This window comes from Leptodactylus fuscus, chromosome 2, assembly GCF_031893055.1.
Source record: "Leptodactylus fuscus isolate aLepFus1 chromosome 2, aLepFus1.hap2, whole genome shotgun sequence".
Taxonomy (NCBI): domain Eukaryota; kingdom Metazoa; phylum Chordata; class Amphibia; order Anura; family Leptodactylidae; genus Leptodactylus; species Leptodactylus fuscus.
In genome coordinates, this window is record NC_134266.1 from 263,207,983 (window position 1) to 263,229,451 (window position 21,469).

The 21,469-nt window shown below is 44.3% G+C and overlaps 1 protein-coding gene across 1 annotated transcript in view; it reads left to right on the forward strand.

Annotated features, from left to right (window-relative positions):
• Positions 1–458: 458 nt before the first annotated feature.
• SLC36A4 (solute carrier family 36 member 4) overlaps positions 459–21,469 on the forward strand; it is a 133,515-nt gene continuing 112,504 nt past the window's right edge. Inside the window, exons 1-2 of the mRNA XM_075266129.1 lie at positions 459–560; positions 19,889–20,003. Of these exons, the coding sequence (XP_075122230.1) occupies positions 518–560; positions 19,889–20,003 (158 nt within the window). The 5' untranslated portion in view covers positions 459–517. The remainder of the gene's footprint in view (positions 561–19,888; positions 20,004–21,469) is intronic.

Below are 21,469 nucleotides of genomic sequence, written 5' to 3' on the forward strand. Positions count from 1 at the left end.
TTCCCAATGAAACCCTACTATGTAATTGTGATTCCTGGAAAATTCCTCTTACCCCTGCCTGATATGGGTGTGAGCCCACCATCTTAGTTAGCAGTTATACCTATAGTACAACAAGCCCATGCACACAAAGTACACGCAGGAAAGCACTCGTGTGACCGGAATGTCCGCGCCTCCCCACCCAACTGCTGGCTCCAATCCTTCCCGCGCTGTCCCTAATCGTGTCTGAGGTAAAACTGCCCGCCGCCTAGTTTATTTATGGAGCAAGTCACATGACCCCATGACGTCACCGCTGAAGAGCGCCCTCCTGACAGAAACACAACCACGTGGGGTCCTGGTGAGCGCCTGCCAGAGGTGGGCGGGGCCATCTTACTATGACAGGTAAGCGGGCGAGGGGGCGTGGTTGTTGTGAGCACACACGTGGAGGTGGGCGTGGTGAGGAGTCGGCGGCTGCGCACTGCGGTCCGGTAGGCTTGGAGTGAGGATCGGAGGATGTGGCGGAGTTTCCGGAGCCGGAAAGATGAACGTAGACACCGGCGGCGTACAGCAGGGGGAGGACATAGGTAGGGAGACGCCCGGGGATAGCGTCACTGTACCGGCGCCCTAGACTGAGCTGTCACTGCTCTCTACTACTGTATCTGCAGTCTGATGTCAGCTGTCACTGCTCCCTACTGCTGTGTCTACAGTGTAATATCAGCTGTCACTGCTCCCTACTGCTGTGTCTACAGTGTAATGTCAGCTGTCACTGCTCCCTACTGCTGTGTCTACAGTGTAATGTCAGCTGTCACTGCTCCCTACTGCTGTGTCTACAGTGTAATGTCAGCTGTCACTGCTCCCTACTGCTGTGTCTACAGTGTAATGTCAGCTGTCACTGCTCCCTACTGCTGTGTCTACAGTGTAATGTCAGCTGTCACTGCTCCCTACTGCTGTGTCTACAGTGTAATGTCAGCTGTCACTGCTCCCTACTGCTGTGTCTACAGTGTAATATCAGCTGTCACTGCTCCCTACTGCTGTGTCTACAGTGTAATATCAGCTGTCACTGCTCCCTACTGCTGTGTCTACAGTGTAATATCAGCTGTCACTGCTCCCTACTGCTGTGTCTACAGTGTAATGTCAGCTGTCACTGCTCCCTACTGCTGTGTCTACAGTGTAATGTCAGCTGTCACTGCTCCCTACTGCTGTGTCTACAGTGTAATGTCAGCTGTCACTGCTCCCTACTGCTGTCTACAGTCTGATGTCAGCTGTCACTGCTCCCTACTGCTGTGTCTACAGTGTAATATCAGCTGTCACTGCTCCCTACTGCTGTGTCTACAGTGTAATGTCAGCTGTCACTGCTCCCTACTGCTGTGTCTACAGTGTAATGTCAGCTGTCACTGCTCCCTACTGCTGTCTACAGTCTGATGTCAGCTGTCACTGCTCCCTACTGCTGTGTCTACAGTGTAATGTCAGCTGTCACTGCTCCCTACTGCTGTGTCTACAGTGTAATGTCAGCTGTCACTGCTCCCTACTGCTGTGTTTGCAGTCTGATGTCAGCTGTCACTGCTCCCTACTGCTGTGTCTGATGTCAGCTGTCACTGCTCCCTACTGCTGTGTCTACAGTGTAATGTCAGCTGTCACTGCTCCCTACTGCTGTGTCTACAGTCTGATGTCAGCTGCTACTGCTCCCTACTGCTGTGTCTGCAGTGTAATGTCAGCTGTCACTGCTCCCTACTGCTGTGTCTACAGTGTAATGTCAGCTGTCACTGCTCACTACTGCTGTGTTTGCAGTCTGATGTCAGCTGTCACTGCTCCCTACTGCTGTGTCTGATGTCAGCTGTCACTGCTCCCTACTGCTGTGTCTACAGTGTAATGTCAGCTGTCACTGCTCCCTACTGCTGTCTACAGTGTAATGTCAGCTGTCACTGCTCCCTACTGCTGTGTCTGCAGTCTGTCAGCTGTCACTGCTCTCTACTACTGTGTTTGCAGTCTGATGTCAGCTGTCACTGCTCCCTACTGCTGTCTGATGTCAGCTGTTCTTGCTCTGTACTACTGTGTTTGCAGTCTAATATCGGCTATCACTGCTCCCTACTGCTGTGTCTGCAGTCTGATGTCAGCTGTTACTGTGGACTAATGTCACTAGTCACTTCTTCCTCCTGTTCCCTATGGATTGTCACTGCTCCCTTCTGCCCTCTGTAAAGTGTCACTGTCCTTAGCCACTGCTCCCTACTGCCCCCACTAAATGTTTCTGTCCCTAGTCACTGCTTCATACTGTCTCCTATGAATTGTCACTTCTCACTAATACTTCCAGTGAATGGTCACTGCTCCTTACTGCCTCCTATGGATTGTCACTGTCCCTAGTCACTGCTCCCTACTGTCCCTTCTGATTGGGCACTGTCACTAGTCTCTGCTCCCTACTGTCCCTAGGCTCTGATCCTTAGTGCACATGTGAATACTCGCTGTGCCTAGGTACTGCTCCTTATGATTTGTCACTGTCTCCAGGCTCTGCTCCCTACTGCCCCCTACTCACTAGGCTTGGCCTTGTCACCCTTGTACTGCTGATTCTTCCTCCATATTGTTTCATCTCTCATGTATTGACGGCAGGAATTTAAGGGTAGAGATATTTCTGTGTCACTGATGATAGAAAGCATTAGCCCGTGTCCTGCACTTGCCCCTTTTCTTAGTGTGCTGTGTTGTGCTGTTCCTCCATTGTTCTTCCTGGAAATGTATGTAACTAATGGTAGCCGTTCTCTTTGCTGTGAGGGTATTTACACCTTCAAAAAGGAGCATGCACAAAAATGTCAGCAGTCTCCTGCGCAGGCTACATGTCCCATGGCCCCATATTGAAAACGTTTGGTTGCTTCTGATGTGGGTGTCGGCCACCTCCGGGGATCGGCTAGCTCCACATTCAGGCGATTTGTAGACCTAGAAAATAAACTTGCAGAATTGTTTGAGTTTGGAGGATATTTGCAATTGTGCTGCCCTTTGGTTTAGATGGTGGATTGTGGCGCCCACGCTGATCAGCTGGTCGAAGGGACTGGGTACCAGGTACAGCGCTGTGATTTGGTGGTGGCTGTGCCTGGTACTGCAGCTCAGTCAATTTTAAGTTAATTGAGCTGAGATATAGTATCATGCAAAGCTAGTTTCGAGGGGTGGTCTGGGTGGTGGTCCCAGTCTGGACATTTTAATACCGCTATTGATTGGCTACCACAGTCACATGACTAGGTCAAAACATCATGGAGACTGGTATACAGTGGGTGGCCGGGGTCTGGAAGGTGAGTATTCTTAAATCTTTAGCAAGTAATGTATATGGGCTGGGCGACTCCTTTAAGAAGTCAGAAGGATGTCTGACCTCTGGATCAGACTACACAGGGTTGGTTGTTTTCTACCAAGGAGACCAAGGAGACACCTGAGCATGCATATGTGCAACATTTTTAGTGGGGGTCTAACACCCAGGGGCCCGGTTGCTCAGCTGTTTGATGGGGCCATGGTGCTCGTGTGACTGCTGTGACCCCTTCTCTGTTTACATTGCACATTGTCTGTTTTTTTTAGGGGTCATGAAATGTAATTATAGCCTGGTCTCCACTTTTATGGGACAGGGGTGTAGTAATATTGTATGGCTGTAAACAGTCAAGGGGTCACGGCTCACACATAAGCAGATCAGCGAGGATATACAAAGTTTAGTTTATGAGGGATCGGTCAAAATAGCTGGTCCCCTGATTCAATATGGCTGTGAAATTTGGTCGTTTCTATCTAGGATTGTGTGAATTTAACCTTATGAAGAATGTGTCTTTAATGGCATGACCCCTTTAAGGACTTACTATTGGACAACACCTTGGAATGACTCCTGAATACTGTACATTTTGATGACACAGCATGTGTAGTGTACCTACAGCCCTGGGGTACTTTCCCTGGGGTGACCGCAGCAGGAGTGCACTTGGGCACAACAAAGGTATGTCCGATAGGTCACTAACCTCCCCTACAGAGAGAGTGAAGAGATTTTGGTGGTAGACTCCCTTTAAGACTCCATTCACCCAACCATGTGCGTTGTCAGTGTTTTGCACAGCTAGTGTACTTGTCCGTTATTTTCCATGGCCCCATACACATGACCGTGTATTATCATGGGTCTTGGTCAGGTCCTGTACCTCTCCGTTTTGCGGCATGGGCTCACTGAAGGGTATATAAATGAATTACGGGCAGTACATGGAATTCATCAATGTGCCTTCTGTGCCGTAGCTCTGCGGCCCCTGCACTTGCACGCATTCTACACACATAGTCTTAATTATAGGCTCAAATTTTTGCATTTCCATTTCTTGTAATACTGTCTTTCCCCTGCGGAGGCACTGTATGGTATTGAACACTTGCTGCTGAGTTTCACCATAGAGTACTACTGATTGATGGCGGTGAGGTGAGTAGGAATTTTTTTTTCAAAGTCTAGAACTTTATTAATCTGAAGTGGAAATTGAGTTGTATTATTACATTACTACAGTCAGTGGTTGTGATGGATGTTTGGTGGTAGGGTGGGGTTGGATAATACACTGGCTACCAATAAGTATGTGGACCCCTGTGGTAGGATAGAAAAACCACATTTCTTCGTATCCAATAGTTGGTAGACCCCAGCAGATGCTTCCTTATGGATGGTATTGAGTGACACAATACTCCCGGATGCCTGGTGACACTCCTGGTGTATGTGAGCCATTGGTTGGGTGCGGTTTCTCTGGCCAGCACTCGTCGCTCTCTATCTCCCAGTTTCGGGGATTTGCCGACTCTGTGCACATTCCAACAATCACTGTTCACCTTCCGCTTTGTAATCACATAGGCCACTGTTGATTTTGGGTAATTCAGTTCACTTACTATGTCCCTTAAGGACCGACCATTTCTGTGGGACCCCACAATTACCCTTTTCTCGAAATCGGACAACTCTGCACTTCATGGCATCTTTCATGTGACTAATGCCAATGCTGTTTCCTATTTAATGGTGGAAGGCGTGACGTACATCACGACCTCAGATATCTTCATTTGCATGGGTGTCCAAATACTTATCGGTAGACAGTATTACTTATAGGGTGGCCTGAAGTTCTAGTCGGTTCCTTCTACTTAACCCCATCACTGTTTTTCCTGCTGTATAGGGGTTTTCTAAGATTTAGAGAAAATTCGATTTTGTAATACAAAAGGAAATAGTCGCTCCATCACCCCGTTCCTATCCCCTTTCCCTCCTGCGGTAGGACTCCCCACACCAGAAGTAGAGAGGTTGCCTTGGTTGATGTTACCAATGGGTGGCCTTAACGGTCGCTGGAGAGGAACTGATGACATCACCATAGGTTGAGGCCTATGGTCTTAGCAGTCATGTGACCCTTTTTGTCTCGGTTGCAGTGAGTCCTGGCATGGAATTTAACTGGACAATCGAGCTTCGGGGATAGGTGAGTATATCTTTTTCTTTTTGTCTTCCACCTACCTTGGCCACCCCTAGACCTTAACCGCCTTAACGTCTTTTACACTATTCCACGTGTTTTTTCTTCCATTTTTTTCATCTGAACAACCCCTTTTTAAAGGGATCCTATTAGAGATGAGCGAACAGTAAAATGTTCGAGATTCGATATTCGTTTCGAGTAGCCCCTCAATATTCGACTACTTGAATCGAATATCGAATCCTATTATACTCTACTGGGGGGGAAATGCTCGTTTCAGGGGTAGGCAACATTCGATCAAATTATACTTACCAAGTCCACGAGTGACGGTCGGGCTGGATCCTCCGAGAAGTCTTCTCCATGCAGCTTCCCCGTGACATCTTCCAGCTCTGAATTCACTCTGCCAGGCATCAGGCCTGGGCAGAGCCGACTGCGCATGTCCGCACTACAAGTGGACATGCGCAGTCGGCTCTGCCCAGGCCCGATGCCTGGCAGAGTGAATGAAGAGCCGGAAGACGCCGCGGGGAAGCTGCACGGAGAAGACTTCTAAAGGTAGGAGAAGAACCAGCGTTGATTGGCCGACTGTATAGCATTCGGCCAATCAATGCTGGTTCTGCATCAAACTTTTCCATTCGAATAGCGAGTGGTACTCGATCGAGTACGAGTATTTCGAATACCGTAGTATTCGATCGAATACCTACTCAATCGAATACTACTCGCTCATCTCTAGATCCTATCATTAGAATCACTTTTTTTCTAACTAATAGGAATAGCCTTAAGAAAGGCTATTCTTCTCCTACCTTTAGATGTCCTTTCCGCGCCGCCGTTCGGTAGATATTCCATTTTCCGTCTTTCTATCTTCTACGCATGTGCAATCAGCTTTGCCCACTTACGCAAGCTCTTGTAGTAAGCAGCCACAAAAAAATGGCTACGCGCAAGTGCAGTTGCCTCTGTCCGAGGCCCTCTGGCAGAGCCACTTGCGCATGCGTAGAAGATTGAAAGCCAGGCCGGAAGACGACGCGTAGAGGCCGGTTCCTGAAGAATATGGAGGCATCGCTAGAGAGTTCTCTGGCAGCATTGGGGACGCCCCCAGTGCTGTGAGAGAACTCATTTGCATAAAGACGGAAAACGGAATATCTACAGAACGGCGGCGCGGAGAAGACATCTAAAGGTAGAAGAAGAATAGCCTTTCTTAAGGCTATTCCTACATGTTAGTTAGAAAAAAAGGGATTCTAATGATAGGATCCCTTTAAACTTTCTACACACCGGAGCTTCACAATGGCTGCTCGGTAAGACTTTTTTTTTTTTTTTGTGCCAAATTAATTTGTACTTTTTGGAGTTTAGCTCTGAAGGCGGCGAGTATTTTTCCTTTGAACTCTTTGCTTTCTGAAACTTTCAGAACCTGAAAAAGGAAAAAAAAATACAATCTTATCTCCAAAGAAAGAAATTAAAGTTTTTGTGCGGCCTCCGTAATGAAATTCCTTTCTTTTCCCCCAGTTATTTTTTTACTTCTAGTTCAGCATTTCAGTGTTTTAATGAGAAAGTTAAAAAAAAAATGCCGCTTTCTGCTTGATGTAATGACACAATGCGGTGTTCGCGGCTGTAAATAGGCGCGCAGATGTTTACCGCTTCTGAAGAGCAATGAACGGTGCTCACCATTGAAGTAGGTGAGGGAAGAAGAACAAAAATGGTATGCTAATGTAAAATAAATATTACGGACATATTTTTGGAATAAATTGAAGAAATTTTGATAAATTATTGGCGAACTGTAAATGGTAGATTTAATAAAAGGTAAAAAAAATAGTGAATTAAAAAAAAATTAATGTTAATATAAATAGGCAAAATTAAGAACAATAATTGATTGCAAATGTCAAATATTATGACCATATTTCTGTATTTTATAATTGGAATAAATTAAAAAATTATTGAAAAAAAAAAATTGGTAAACTATAAATGGTGAATTTAAAGGGGCTCTATCACTGGATTTTCGGTATTTTAGATAAACATATGCCTGAATAACTTTCAAAATGGCTATTCAAGTCCTGCTAATCATTTGTTAAGAGACCCTCCCCCCCCCCCCGTTGTAATGAATTACCTTTTAAACGTATATGTAAATGAGCCGTCCGTGCACCGTGGGCGTTCCTGTGCACCCCTCACGTCATACTCTGTTCACGCCCTCCTCTGTGGTTCTTCTTTGGAAGTCTCTACTGCTTTTGATTCACAGCCTCTGTCTCTTCCCTGCTAGTGGCTCAGGACCCAAGATGATGTCACTACAAGGTCCTTCTAAGTAGTGATTATACAGAGCAGGGGCTGCAGCTCCCTGTGTCTATCATAGATCTCCATGTGTACAGTAGATCTATGCTATGATAGAATATGGGAGCTGCAGCCCCAGCAGTGTATAGATCACTACTTAGTAGTGACGTCATCACAGGGACAAGCCAATCACAGAGCAGTAGTGACATCATCACAGGTCATGTACCACTAGCAGGGAAGAGACAGTTGTGAGGCTGTGAATCGAAAGCAGGAGGATGGACTTACATAGAAGAACCACAGAGGAGGGCGTGAACAGAGTATGATGTGAGGGGTGCACAGGAACGCCCACGGTGCACGGAAGGGCTCATTTACATATACGTTTAAAAGGTAATTCATTAAAACGGGGGGTTATTTTAACAAACGATTAGCAGGACTTGAATAGCCTTTTTAAAGCCTTTTTAAAGGCTATTCAGGCATATGTTTATGTAAAATAGCGAAAATCCAGTGATAGAGCCTCTTTAATAAACGTTAAAATAAATAGGGAAAAAATGATATATAAATAGGCAAAATTTAGAACAAAAATGGTTTGCAAATGTCAAATAAATATGACAATATTTGTGTATTTTAAAATGTGGAGTAAATTAAGAATTAAAAAAAAAAAATACAACCTTAAATAGGTAAATTGGGAATTGGGAAAAAATACATGCAATAAAGTACCAAAAATGTACATGGTACCAATGAAGTCATTGGGGCAGATTTGCTATGAATCTGAAGAAGTAAACCGTATGGTAAGTGGCGATTTTGTGGTAGATTCACCCCTTTTGTAAAAGCGATTGGGGGTTGGAGTCAACAACAGCTCCACTCCAAACGTCACTTCACCTCTTGAAAATTTTAACAAAAAGTGATCAAAACATCAAAATTTTCCAAATTGGCACATTCATTTGGGCCTAATCCGGAGCGGAATGCTACGACTGGATGCCGGTGCACTGTATGCATTGCACCAGCTAGCAGTTTTTTGGATTGGAATCTGAGGGAGCCTCCGTGTCAAATTCCGGTCCAAATAAGCCCCGTTTAATCCCAGCCTTAAACTTCATGTACATGAATGCATGCATGTGTTAATTCCCTTCACGGATCCATTAATTTCTTTCAGTGAGCCTGGGCTGCAAAACAGACAGATATTTAGGAGCTGAGCTGAGTTTTGCCCTTGGCTTATGGCCTCATACAATACAATACATAGGCATAATATGGTGACATTTTTATTTATTTTTTTTGCAAAGTTCTGGATTTTTTAAGGGGTTAAAATAAAAAATAATATAAATTTGGTATTGCCATGATCATATTGACTCAAAAAATACAGTAGACATGCCACTTTGGCTGCACAGTCAATACTGAGAAATTGAAGCCGGTAAGAAAGTCACTCAAACGCAGTTTTTCTCGAATTCCACCCCATTCTGAATTATCTTACGGCTTTCCAGTACACTGTACGCAATATTAACTGGCACCATTACGAAGTACAATTTGTCCCGCAAAAATGAAGCCCAGGGTTGAGCGATCAGAAAAGATCGGATTCCGATCGGCGATCAAGTAAATTTCAAGATGGCGATCGGAATTCCGATCCCGATCTTTTTACGTTGACGTTATTTCCCACAATGCTTTGCTACTGTCCAAGCACTAGTTAACATCTCTAGTAGCTAACACCTGCACAGAACGCTGCCACTCCCCGCTGTTCTCGCTCCTCTTCTCGCCTCACTGCCCCCGCCTCCCAGGTTAGTGTTACAGACCTAGAAAGAAGGCGGGGCTTGTGGCTTAGGAGAGTGTGGGCGGGTACTGGGAGGGGAGACGTAAGTGATGCCCACATTCTCCTAAGCCACAACAAGCCCCGCCTTCTTCCTAGGGCTGTAACACTACCCTGGGAGGCGGGGACAGCGAGAAGAGAAGCGAGAACAGCGGCAGCGATCTGTGCAGGTAAGTGGACACCAGGGGGGACTAAGTAGCCAGAGGATTTCTTTTTAATCACTACACAGCGTGGAGTCTAAAAATTAAAGCGTTCAATTTTTGGACTGCGTGCTGTGTAGTGAATAGGATCGTTTTTAACCCCTTCCTAACATCCGCCGTAATAGTACGGCGCATGTCGGGTGTGTAACTATGGCGACTGCCATAGCCGCTGGGTGTCTACTGCTTTAAGCAGTAGGCAACCGGCTCTTATGCCTCCGATCGGTCCCCGGACCGATTGGAGGCATTAACCCCTCCGGCGCTACGGTCAGTGGCGCCGAAGGCGCCATTTTCCCGGCGGTGCATGTTGCCGCCATTTTGACGTATGCTCCAGGGCCGACGTCATGTTGGCATGACAGCCGGGAGCCTTTACAAGGCTCCCCGGCCGATCTGCAAGCTCTTTCTTTTGCAGGCTGGTCTATGCAGCCTGCAAAAGAAAGGATGGTTTTTTGCAATGCATTAGCATTGTAATGCATTGCATTAGTGATCAGACCCCCTGGGGTTCAACACCCCTAGGGGGTCTAATAAATGCAAAAAAAAAAAAATTAAAAAAAGTAAAATAAAAAAATTATATATATATATATATATATATATATATATATGTATAAAAAATTCAAATCACCCCCCTTTCCCTAGAACACATATAAAAGTAGTTAAAAACTGTGAAACACATACATGTTAGGTATCCCCGTGTCTGAAATCGCCCGCTCTACAAATCTATAAAAATATCTTTCCTGTTCGGTAAACGCCGTAGCGGGAAAAATAGTCAAAAGTGCCAAACCGCCGTTTTTTCACTGTTTTGATTCTGATAAAAATTTGAATAAAAATGAACAAAGCAATAGCATTTCCCGAAAATGGTAGAACTAAAAAGTACACCCGGCCCCACAAAAAACGACGCCCTATACATGCCCGTACACGGACGTATAAAAAAATTACGGCTGTCGGAATATGGCGACTTTTAGAAAAAAATTTTTTTAACACAGTTTTGGATTTTTTTTCAAAATATAAATAAAACCATATAAATTTGGCATCCCCAGAATCGTACCGAAACACAGAATACAGGGGACATGTCATTTTGGCTGCACAGTGAACGCCGTAAAACCAGAAATGTCGCGGTCGCAGAAATGCATTTTTTCTTCAAATCCACCCCTTTCTGATTTTTTTTCCTGCTTCCCAGTACATTATATAGAATAACTAGCTGGTACCCGCGACTTCGTCTGCGGTGATTGTAGAAGTGGGTAGATACAGGCGTGGGTAAGGTTTTCGTACTGTGTATAAGGGATGGGATATGAAATGTAAGTAACTTTGTATCTTGTTTCTGTAATTCAGAGAATACGTGAGACTTTTGTGTTGCAGTTACTTTGTATTTGAGCTGCTATATATACGGTGTTGTGAGAAACTTTACATAGTGACTTTGGGACAGAAGTATTTGAAGTTAACCCTTCCCCGCTGATGGCATTTTTTGATTTTCGATTTTGACTCCTCTCCTTCTAAACCCCATAACTTTTTTATTTCTCCGCTCCCAGAGTCATATGAGGTCTTAATTTTTCCTGAGACAAATTTTTCTTCCTGATGCCGCCATTAATTATTCTATATAATGTACTGGGAAGCAGGGAAAAAATTCAGAATGGGGTGGATTTGAAGAAAAAATGCATTTCTGCGACTTTCTTACGGGCTTTGGTTTTACGGCGTTACTGTGCAACCAAAATGACCTGTCCCCTGTATTCTGTGTTTCCTTACGATTCCGGGGATACCAAATTTATATGGTTTTATTTACGTTTTGACCCGTTAAAAAATCCAAAACTGTGTTAATTTTTTTTTTGAAAAGTCGCCATATTCCGACAGCCGTAACTTTTGTATACGTGTGTGTACGGGGATGTAAAGGGCGTTTTTTTTTTTTTTTTGCAGGACCGGGTGTACTTTGTAGTTCTACCATGTTCGGGAAATGTTATTGCTTTGATCACTTTTTATTCAAATTTTTATCAGAATCAAAACAGTGAAAAAACGGTGGTTTGGCACTTTTGACCATTTTTCCCGCTACGGCGTTTACCGAACAGGAAAAATATTTGTATAGCTTTGTAGAGCGGGCGATTTCGGACGCGGGGATACCTAACATATATGTGTTTCACAGTTTTTAACTACTTTTATATGTGTTCTAGGGAAAGGGGGGTGATTTGAATTTTTAATCCTTTTTATTTGATTTTATATTTTTTTTACTTTTTTTTAAACTTTTTTTTTTTTTGCATTTATTAGACCGCCTAGGGGTATTGACATGGGTGGGCGGTGTTGCGGATTGTCAGAGCGGTGGGGGTCGGCAAACATGGCTGCTCCGGAGCGTTAAAGAGAACCTCCTGGAGTATCGTTAAGGTGAGGGGCAAAGTGGTAAAGTATATGTATCTGTGATTGTGTGGGGTTAGGGGCGAGGCTGTAGAGGGCAATATGAATTTTGGGGCTTGCTATGGTCCAAAGTGTGTGAGATTGCAGAGATGGTGGTGTGAGTTTGGGTTTTGTGGGGGTCCTGGCACAAACGTATGTGCGCTATTGTGACGAAAAGTAGCCTATTGCGCAATCGGGTGTAGTGACTATGTTTGTGGAAAATTTCAGCCAAATCGGTGGAGCGGTTTTTGCGTGATTGAGGAACAAACATCCGAACATCCAAACTCACAAACCCACAAACTTTCACATTTATAATATTAATAGGATTAATGGTGGCATCATGAAGAAAAATTGGTCTCGCAAAAATTAAGACCTCATATGGCTCTGGGAGCGGAGAAATAAAAAAGTTATGGGGTTTAGAAGGAGGGGATTAAAAAACGAAAATCAAAAAATGCCATCAGCGGGAAAGGGTTAAAATCCGATCTTCGGTTATTAAAAAAATATCATTGACTTGCATTAGGATCGCAATTGAGATCGGGTTCGAATGGAAAATGATCGGATTTTAAAAACGATCCTGAAATCTCAAGATCGCTCAACCCCAATGAAGCCCTGATATGCCTCGGTGAACAGTAAATAAACATGGCGTTTGGAAGGCCTAGAGTAAAAACGAAACTCAAAAAATGACTGTAGTGGGAAAGGGTTAATGTCACAAATACTGTCTGAAAATCAAAAGTTGTTCCAAAGTTTAGTTTACTTTAAATTTGTTGTGTGAAGATCTTTTTTCCAGGCGGTATATTTGGTTATGAGATGTCTTTGTATACATTCCTAAGTGTTTACGTCCATATTAAATAAGCCCATGTGGTTTTGTCGGCCCGTCTGCCCGTATTAATATACATTTAATTACGGGTATTTTCACATCTATAGTAGAATTATCTCTCTGATGTTCTTTGATTTGGGTATTTTTATGAGCGCTAATGAGCAATTATCTGTAGCATCTCCTCATGTCGCCACCGAGCCGGCAGCCTGGGGTGTTCGCAAAATGTAAACCGCATTATGCATCCGGCGTTGTGATGTCTGCGGTATACTATATATATATATATATATGCTGAATTTGTTTACATTAGAGGAGTTCTAACCCCCCTCCTTAAATTGGAAGTATCATCGGAAAGTGTTTCATTCTATTTTTTTTTGTAATGTTGAACATATTTTTGAAAAATTTTTTGAGAAAATTTGTCATCTATATGACAAAAAAAAATAAAAAAAATCCTGAAACCATGGGTACATTCAGACGTAGGAATATGTTGTGGACTCGGCATTCCGTCACTGCGAAATTGACGGCACGATCAAGCAAGACTGTGTTGGGGTTTTGTTTTTTTTGTTTTTTTTTCCAGCGTCCTTCTGCGATCCTTTTGTCTCTCATTGAAAACAAAATCCACGGCAAATTCCTTTGCGTGGACATATCCTTAAAGTTTCAACTGTAACCCATTGGATCCTCCTCCCTCATGGTGACCTCTATACAGGGATGTCAGGTCACAGAGCATGCCCACAATATGCAGTGGCCGCTCCATAGCAGTCAATAAAGTGAAAGTCATGGTGCATAGTGGTGCTCCAGTTACAAGGAGGAGACATTGGATACTTTCGGCCCACCATTCTCCTCATCACTGGAGGTCCCTAGGACCCTCATCAATATGACCCTTATTCCCTATCCTGTGGATATGGGATAAGTGTCTTTATTTGTGCAATCCCTTTAAGGCTGTCGGAAGATGATTTAACATGATATTTGTAATTTTAAAAAAACAAGCTTAAGCTGGGTTCACACCAGCGCCCGATTTCCGTTTTCAGGTTTCCGTCTTCTGCCGACAGAAGATTAAAACTTGGCAGACTGTGTCCGGCCGTGAGTGTTTTGTGCTCTCCGCGACAAAACTGTTTTTTTTTTTTTGTTTAACCAGACACAAAGTCCTGCACGTCCGCTGCGGACAGCACAAAACACTCACCGGCGCTCGCGGCCGGACACTTTCCAAACCCATTTAAATGAATGAGTTTGAAAAATGACTGCAGGTTTCCATCTCCTGTCCAGTTTTTGGCAGAGCTTGGCTAGAGAGCCAAAGAAAGAGAGAGGTCATATTTTTGGAGCTGTGTCCTGAGTGATTCTACTGGCTTTTAGATTTCTGATATTCTAGGTGAGGTAACCTATTCTATGTTTAGTTAGTGCCTAGCCAGGCAGGTATTTATTTTTGTATTGTTTCCTTTTGTTGCTGCACTACCTTTTTTGAGTGAAAATAAACTCTACCTTTTGTTTTGGACTAAAAGAAACTGGACTTGTGTGCCTATGCCTCCCCACCTAGCAACCCCAGACCCTGACAGGGGCCATTAGAATATAATGTGTTCTAGCCATAAAAAGCCAAACTAATACGCAGGCCAAGCACCCGGTCATGTATATGGAGCTTTAATCTACACAACTTGGCTGAAGATTGGCCAAAGTTAGGCTTCGGAAATGGATCTTGGTGGAATTTTCAAGGCCAATCGTCGGCCGAAACGGTATTCCGAGGTGGAAGTTCCCTTTAATTCAGTATGATCTGTACAAGGAGGTTGGAAATTAAATACATAGTAAATCTTACATGCTTTGCAGACATTGGTGACAGCTGAGAATCTCCCATCGAAAAACTTTAAGCTGACAGAATATTGATTCCGAGAATTGAATGACAACTGGAATTTGAAGCGGAGATTTGAGATGTGGAAATGTGACCCATTATAATCTGCTGACGCCGGGTTTTGGAGAAGTTTACTTTTTGGGATGAATCATTAGAAGTAACTTTTCTAGATGGTTGGCAAGAGCGTGGTGATATATAGAGCAACAGCCTATTATACGTATGCATTAACCCTTTTACGCTCTGCGAAATTTACATTTGTGTCGAGTTCGGGCTTCGTCGTGTTCTGTGATGGATATATATGTGTCGTAATGATATTGTAGGTAACTGCGGTTTATTCCATTCCCTCACTATCTAAAAAGTTTTTCCTACAGGCCAAAACTCCAACTCCTCTTTGTCCATAGGCCCGTCTGCGCCTCCGACGCCTACAGAAATGGTTGCTTTGGCTGGACACATAAGGCTAAGTTTACATGACGAAAAATCAAGAGAAATTCCCACAATGAAACTCTGATGCTTGGCTTTGGCATTCCGTCGCTGATGCCGATTTGGCCTAGATGAATGGGCTTAATCGTCAGGGATTACCGAGCAGTAGAATCTGTGGCAAGGTCGGTCCCCCCCTTATGGTGTCCTGCTGCGATCTCTGCCTCCCATTGAAAACGATAGGACTCAGATTCGGGGTGGCATCTGCCACTGATTTTGGGGCAGAATCTGTTCCCAAATTCGTTGCAAATTCGTGTGAGTGCACTTTTATTGACCCTGTTGCTAATTTTACCAGTGAATCTGTGACGACTCTGCAATCAATAATCCGGTTGTACCGGCTGGACCGCTCTCCTCTAGAGAGATTTGCATAGTTTATGGAAATGTGTTCAAGTAATTGAGGCCCTGAGGCTTTTTATCTTGTTTTTAGTTCTTATAGTTCGAAACAAAAGCGAAGAAAGAGGCGACAACTCACTATCACTACAGCAAAAAAATTCGTAATGGGCAGGGGAAACCACTGTACCATCTAATCAGTTTGACTTTGGGCCACTCCCAAGCCTTCCTAGTTTCTACCCTTTATCCCCTGTATGGGGATCTGGACTTTGTTACAGGGAGACTACCAGGTCACTACCTCTCGGAATAGTCCCCGGGTAGGTGGCAACTAGCCAAGTGCCAGAGAGCTGTCGGTGCGAAGCACCAGATGTCAGGCAAGAGGGTAGTTGAGTTCTGAGGTCATGGGCTTGCAGACTTCGTTCAGGGTTGTAAAGAGTAGGAGGTCAGGGTGGGCAGCATAGGTTTGGAGGTCAGAGACAAGCTGGGGTCAGAGATGAAAGATAAACAGAACTAGGTTAAGATGGGAAGGTGGAGTCCGAATAAAGCAAAGGTCTATATACGGAGAAACTAAAAGAACACAGGAGCGGAACATCCGCATAGGAACTAGCAAAGGTATCAGGTGCCCAGTGGAGCTGCTTTAAATATGTTTTGGGCATCAAGAATTGGCTTGATCAAAGGGTTGACCCTTTAAGAATCCACAAAGTAGTATGTTCACCCTTTGACCAGGGACCAGGGTGATGGTGGAGAGTGGAGGTACATTGGCATCCATGCCTGTTGGGAAAGACCGAATACTGACATAATGGAGTAGGGGAACTGATGCCGGAAAAGTATCATGATGGTGGGGACCACCAGAGACCTAGGACAAGGATGAACCTGAAATTAGAAGATTCATTTGAAGTGAATCTCTCCCGAAAATATGGAGTCTTATTAGTAAATAGGTCATCTGTGAAATGTGACAAAAATTTAGCAGCTAAGGCTGAATTCAAACCTGTGTTGGCGTCTAACCAAAATTGATTCAAATGAGTTTTTAAGGCAACCCGCCCCCCTTACCACAAAGCATACCTCCAGTTATAAAACTCCTTTTTCTGAATGAATAGTACAGTATAAGAAACTTTGTAATATATCTTATTAAAGGAATCTGTTTCCTTCTCCACTTTTCATGCTGTTACTTTTTACATAGAAGTCTATGGAGTGGGGAGGAGGATGGAAAAGGGCTACAAATAACTGCAGCTGCTACCCTGTGCTCTTTTGACACTTCTGTCTTTCAAGATAAGACTCTATCACTGCAGTCTCTAACAATCACCTCCCCCCCCACCCCCTCTCCATAGACTTCTATAGAGATGGATTCTATACAGTCGGGGGGAGGAAACAGATATAAGTTGCTTATAGTCACTCGAACTATTTATTCACAGGATTGTAACGTAACAGGAGCGGAGAACAGAGCTGTCCCTGACATATTGACCTGCTCTGCATTATAAACATTGGGAACAACGTGGCGGTGTAACTCTATAGAGCACATGCATGCTTCTCCTGTAGTACGATCTGGCATGCTACAAGATTTTATTCTTCCTTTCTACCGTACTGTAGTGTCTTGTGTTAAGCTTAGTGCACTGAAGTGGGGAAGTGACGGCGATAAGGACCTTATAACATAAGATGGAGAGGGCTGCACGTCTCCGATAGCTTATACAGTCTATAGAGCGTGTGCTGGAGAACACCATCGAATCTGTACAGATATCGGAGCTCTGTGGTGTCCAGTATCAAAGGCCGGTGTGAGATCTGTGGACTTATCTTCAAGGGAAGACATAAAAAGAAGAAAATATTTATCAGCTTTAGTACGAAGCTTCGACCCGCAGAGAAGAACACGCTCTGCTCTACAAGTCTCTTTGCTGTGAGATGTTTGAAGACGCTAACCTTCTGGTCTTTATCGGCCGGGATCTCTCATTTTCTCTTATTTTTTTGCTATTTCATGCATATTGGGGCAGATTTACTACTATTGCCTAAAAGTTACAGCACAACCTTAGACTAGACAGTCTTATACTACACCAGGTTTATTACAGTGTCTAATGCTGTCATATAATAAATCTGTCACATTATCAGACTAGTCTAGTCCAGGGGTAGGAAACCCTAAGCGATCCAGCAGTTGGGGAACTACAACGCCATAGAAGTGAGTGGGCCATGTTGGGAGTTGCAGTCTCACAGCAGCTGTAGTGCCAAAGGTTGCCGATCCCCGGTCTTGTCTGTCTTTTACGGTTATTTTATGCCAGAAAAATGCTGCAAAATTTTTCACACCACATCCGATTTACATGAAGCAACGTCCCCTTTTCGTACAAGTTGTGAAAGTGTCTGAAGTGTTTCTAAAGCGCTGGATAAATGTGACGTAAGGCAAGTGAGACAGTATTTGGCACAACTTACACCAGAATTCTGGCACATTTTGCATAGTAAATTTCTCCCATTGTTCTCCTTTAGGCCCCATCAACGCGACTGCGACGATGAGTACAGACAGGGCAGGTCGTGGGATGGAGCAGTCAGTCTAATACCTGGCTGTAGAGAGAGTCTAATTAGCATATTGGGTGCTGAAACTAACAAAAATGATTGCTCAGGAATGGTGGGGGCTAGAGAAAAAACTCCAACAGTGATGGAATCATTGGATCGGCGCCTATTAAAGGAGGCAAAGTAGGCGGAGTTGGTGAAAGGTTCAGATAGGGGCTGTGGCTGGGGGCTTCTCTAAATGATGTCCATATATTTTAATGAGTGTCTCTTGCTGGTTGTTGGGCCCTCATTATATCCTATTGTCCCTGCTACCACCACTACTACTACTACTACCACCACCACCACCACCACCACCTCTATTGTTGAGGAAGATGAGACTCCACGGACTGTTATATCCCAAATCACCCACCCCACCTCCCCATATAGCGGTCACCAACTAAGAGGAAGATGAGACTCCACGGACTGTTATACCCCAAACCACCCACCCCACCTCCCCATATAGCGGTCACCAACTAAGAGGAAGTTGAGACTCCATGGACTGTTATACCCCAAATCAGCCACCCCCCCCATACTCTCCCCCTCGACTCCAACTCCCCCCCCCCCCACTTTACTAGCTTTGGCAATGCCAAATATCTATTCGGTTGTGCCAATAAAGCCTATTTGATTTGATTTGTTAGTACTATTACCACTACTACTACTACCTCTACTACTACCACCTCTACTGGTAATACCTTTTCTTCCACTACTACTAGTACAATTACCACCTCTACTGCCCCATCTACTACTATTGCTAACAGTACTACCACTACTACTAATAATAATACTACTACTACCACCACTTCTACTGTTACTAATACTATTACCACTACTACTACCACCTCTACTGCTACTACCTTTACTGCCACTACTACTAGTACAATTACCATCTCTACTGCCACTTCTACTACTATTACTAATAGTACTACTACTTCCACCTCTACTACCACTTCTATCACATCTACTATCACTACTTCAACTGCTGTGAAGGTTATAATCATGTAATGTATGAAAAACATTGTTATCTTTAAAAGCTGAATGCTAGATATAGTTGCTTATGCTTGAAACTGGTATAATGTTATATGATAAGATGGCGCCTGCATCTAGGATGGGTCAAAGAAAAACAAATGCTTGGCTTGCTGCCATAATACAGCTCCCAAAGGTTACCACGTAGGACCGGGAGTAGTTGTCTATACAGTACATGGCACTGTTTAGACTTTTTCTGTTTGATTGAGATGTCCCATACCAATCAGGAATGAATATGAAACTCGCGTTGTTGTTATCTCTTACTTTCTCTGCTACTATTTCACCCCCGTGGTCTTAAATAAAAGTGCGTCAGCATACATTCCTTAGCTGAGAGAGTAACGTATACCAACATGTAGAGTGGTGTGACTTCTTTACCGCCTGGCACTCAGCCTAATTAATTAGGACGATGACCGTTACCCAGGGTTATAGATCAATTAGTCATAAACATGGCTTTGGCCTTATCACTACCACCACTACTACCACCAATACCACCTTTACTGCCACTACTACTGCTCTTGAGCTTTTCTTTGCACTGTCGCACTCTTGTCTTAGCGCTCTTCAGCTTCTCCTTGGCCCCATTGACTTAAATTCATTAAAACATTCTATAATTTGGAGAAGCCCCCTGACCCCTATAGAGAAGTCATTTCAGTAATCTGTCTAGGTCAGGTAATCTCCGATCCGTTCTCCACATACAATCTTTAGGTAATCTTTCTCCTGTAATGACTGCTGGTGCTGTCAGTAGGTGAATAGTTTGTGGCCCTTCTGTGCGGAATTACAAACCCGCCATTTACATATCTCCAAGGAGGGGGCCTGTTTGATTTCAGTTGTTTCTTTTTTTCTTGATGACAATTCTTGTCCCTGTGATTCATTCTGTAGACATGGAAGTAATGAAGCCTCTGATTGGAGATGAAGGAAGTTCTGATGGGAACTCGGATGAAGAACAGTCCGCTCAGCGAGATTACCACCAGTGCAACGAGGACGACGGCCTGACGTATGTATAGTGACTTTCAGCAATTCATCTCACCTTATGGCTATGTAACCTGGTTGGGAGGAGTAGTTATATATGTATAGAGTATAATGGGAGGGTTTTATGGCCATATCTGCTGGATAGATCATGTTGGGAGATGTAAGGCTCTTTTACTAGTGCCCACCAACCTGAACCCTTTGGAAAACAAAGGAATAGAGTGTAATAGAATAGTATTATGGTCTCGTCCTGTGGTTGGGGCATGTTAGAAGGTGTAGTGTTTATGTATGGACGCCATCTAGGTCTAGGAGCCAGCTCCAAAACCTAGGGGGCATTCATGCCTTATTTGTAGTGTATGTTGGAGTCCGTACACCTCACTCTTGAGGTTTTACTGTCTCCTAGTAGCCAGTATAGAGCGCCCATAGTCGTGGGTATCCTCCAGTAGCCAGTATAGAGCGCCCATAGTCGTGGGTATCCTCCAGTAGCCAGTATAGAGCGCCCATAGTCGTGGGTATCCTCCAGTAGCCAGTATAGAGCGCCCATAGTCGTGGGTATCCTCCAGTAGCCAGTATAGAGCGCCCATAGTCGTGGCTATCCTCCAGTAGTCAGTATAGAGCTTCCCTAGTTGTGGGTATCCTCCAGTAGCCAGTATAGAGCGCCCATAGTCGTGGGTATCTTCCAGTAGCCAGTATAGAGCGCCCATAGTCGTGGGTATCCTCCAGTAGCCAGTATAGAGCGCCCATAGTCGTGGGTATCCTCCAGTAGCCAGTATAGAGCGCCCATAGTCGTGGGTATCCTCCAGTAGCCAGTATAGAGCGCCCATAGTCGTGGGTATCCTCCAGTAGCCAGTATAGAGCGCCCATAGTCGTGGGTATCCTCCAGTAGCCAGTATAGAGCGCCCATAGTCGTGGCTACCCTCCAGTAGTCAGTATAGAGCTTCCCTAGTTGTGGGTATCCTCCAGTAGTCAGTATAGAGCTTCCCTAGTTGTGCGTGTTCCCCAGTAGTCAGTACAGAGCTTCCCCAGTTGTGGGTGATCTCCACTAGTCAGTACAGAGCTCCCCTACTCTTGGGTGTCCCACATTGGTCAGTACAGAGCTCACATATTCGTGTGTGAGTCCCAGTAGTCAGTCAGATGAGAGCTACAGCCTCTAATCTACATTGTATAGTGGCTGAGCTTGGTATTGCAGCTCAGACCATTCACTTGAATGGGACTGAGTAGTGATCAGACCTAAATTTCTTTTTATCCCTCCAGCTTTTCAGGGGCAGAGAGAGTAGCATCTCATCACACATTTACTTTGCTCAGAACTTTTAAGCAAAAAGACGATGATAAATAACCGACAAAGAACTGGTGCAGTTTAGTTATAAAACTCTGCATATCAACTAAACCTGTAAGTGCTGTGTGCAGAACCGCCAGTGTATTCCTGTTACATGCAGAATCATACTGTTCTCTACTACCTCCTGCTTGTGATTGATCACTCTGTTACCTTTTTAC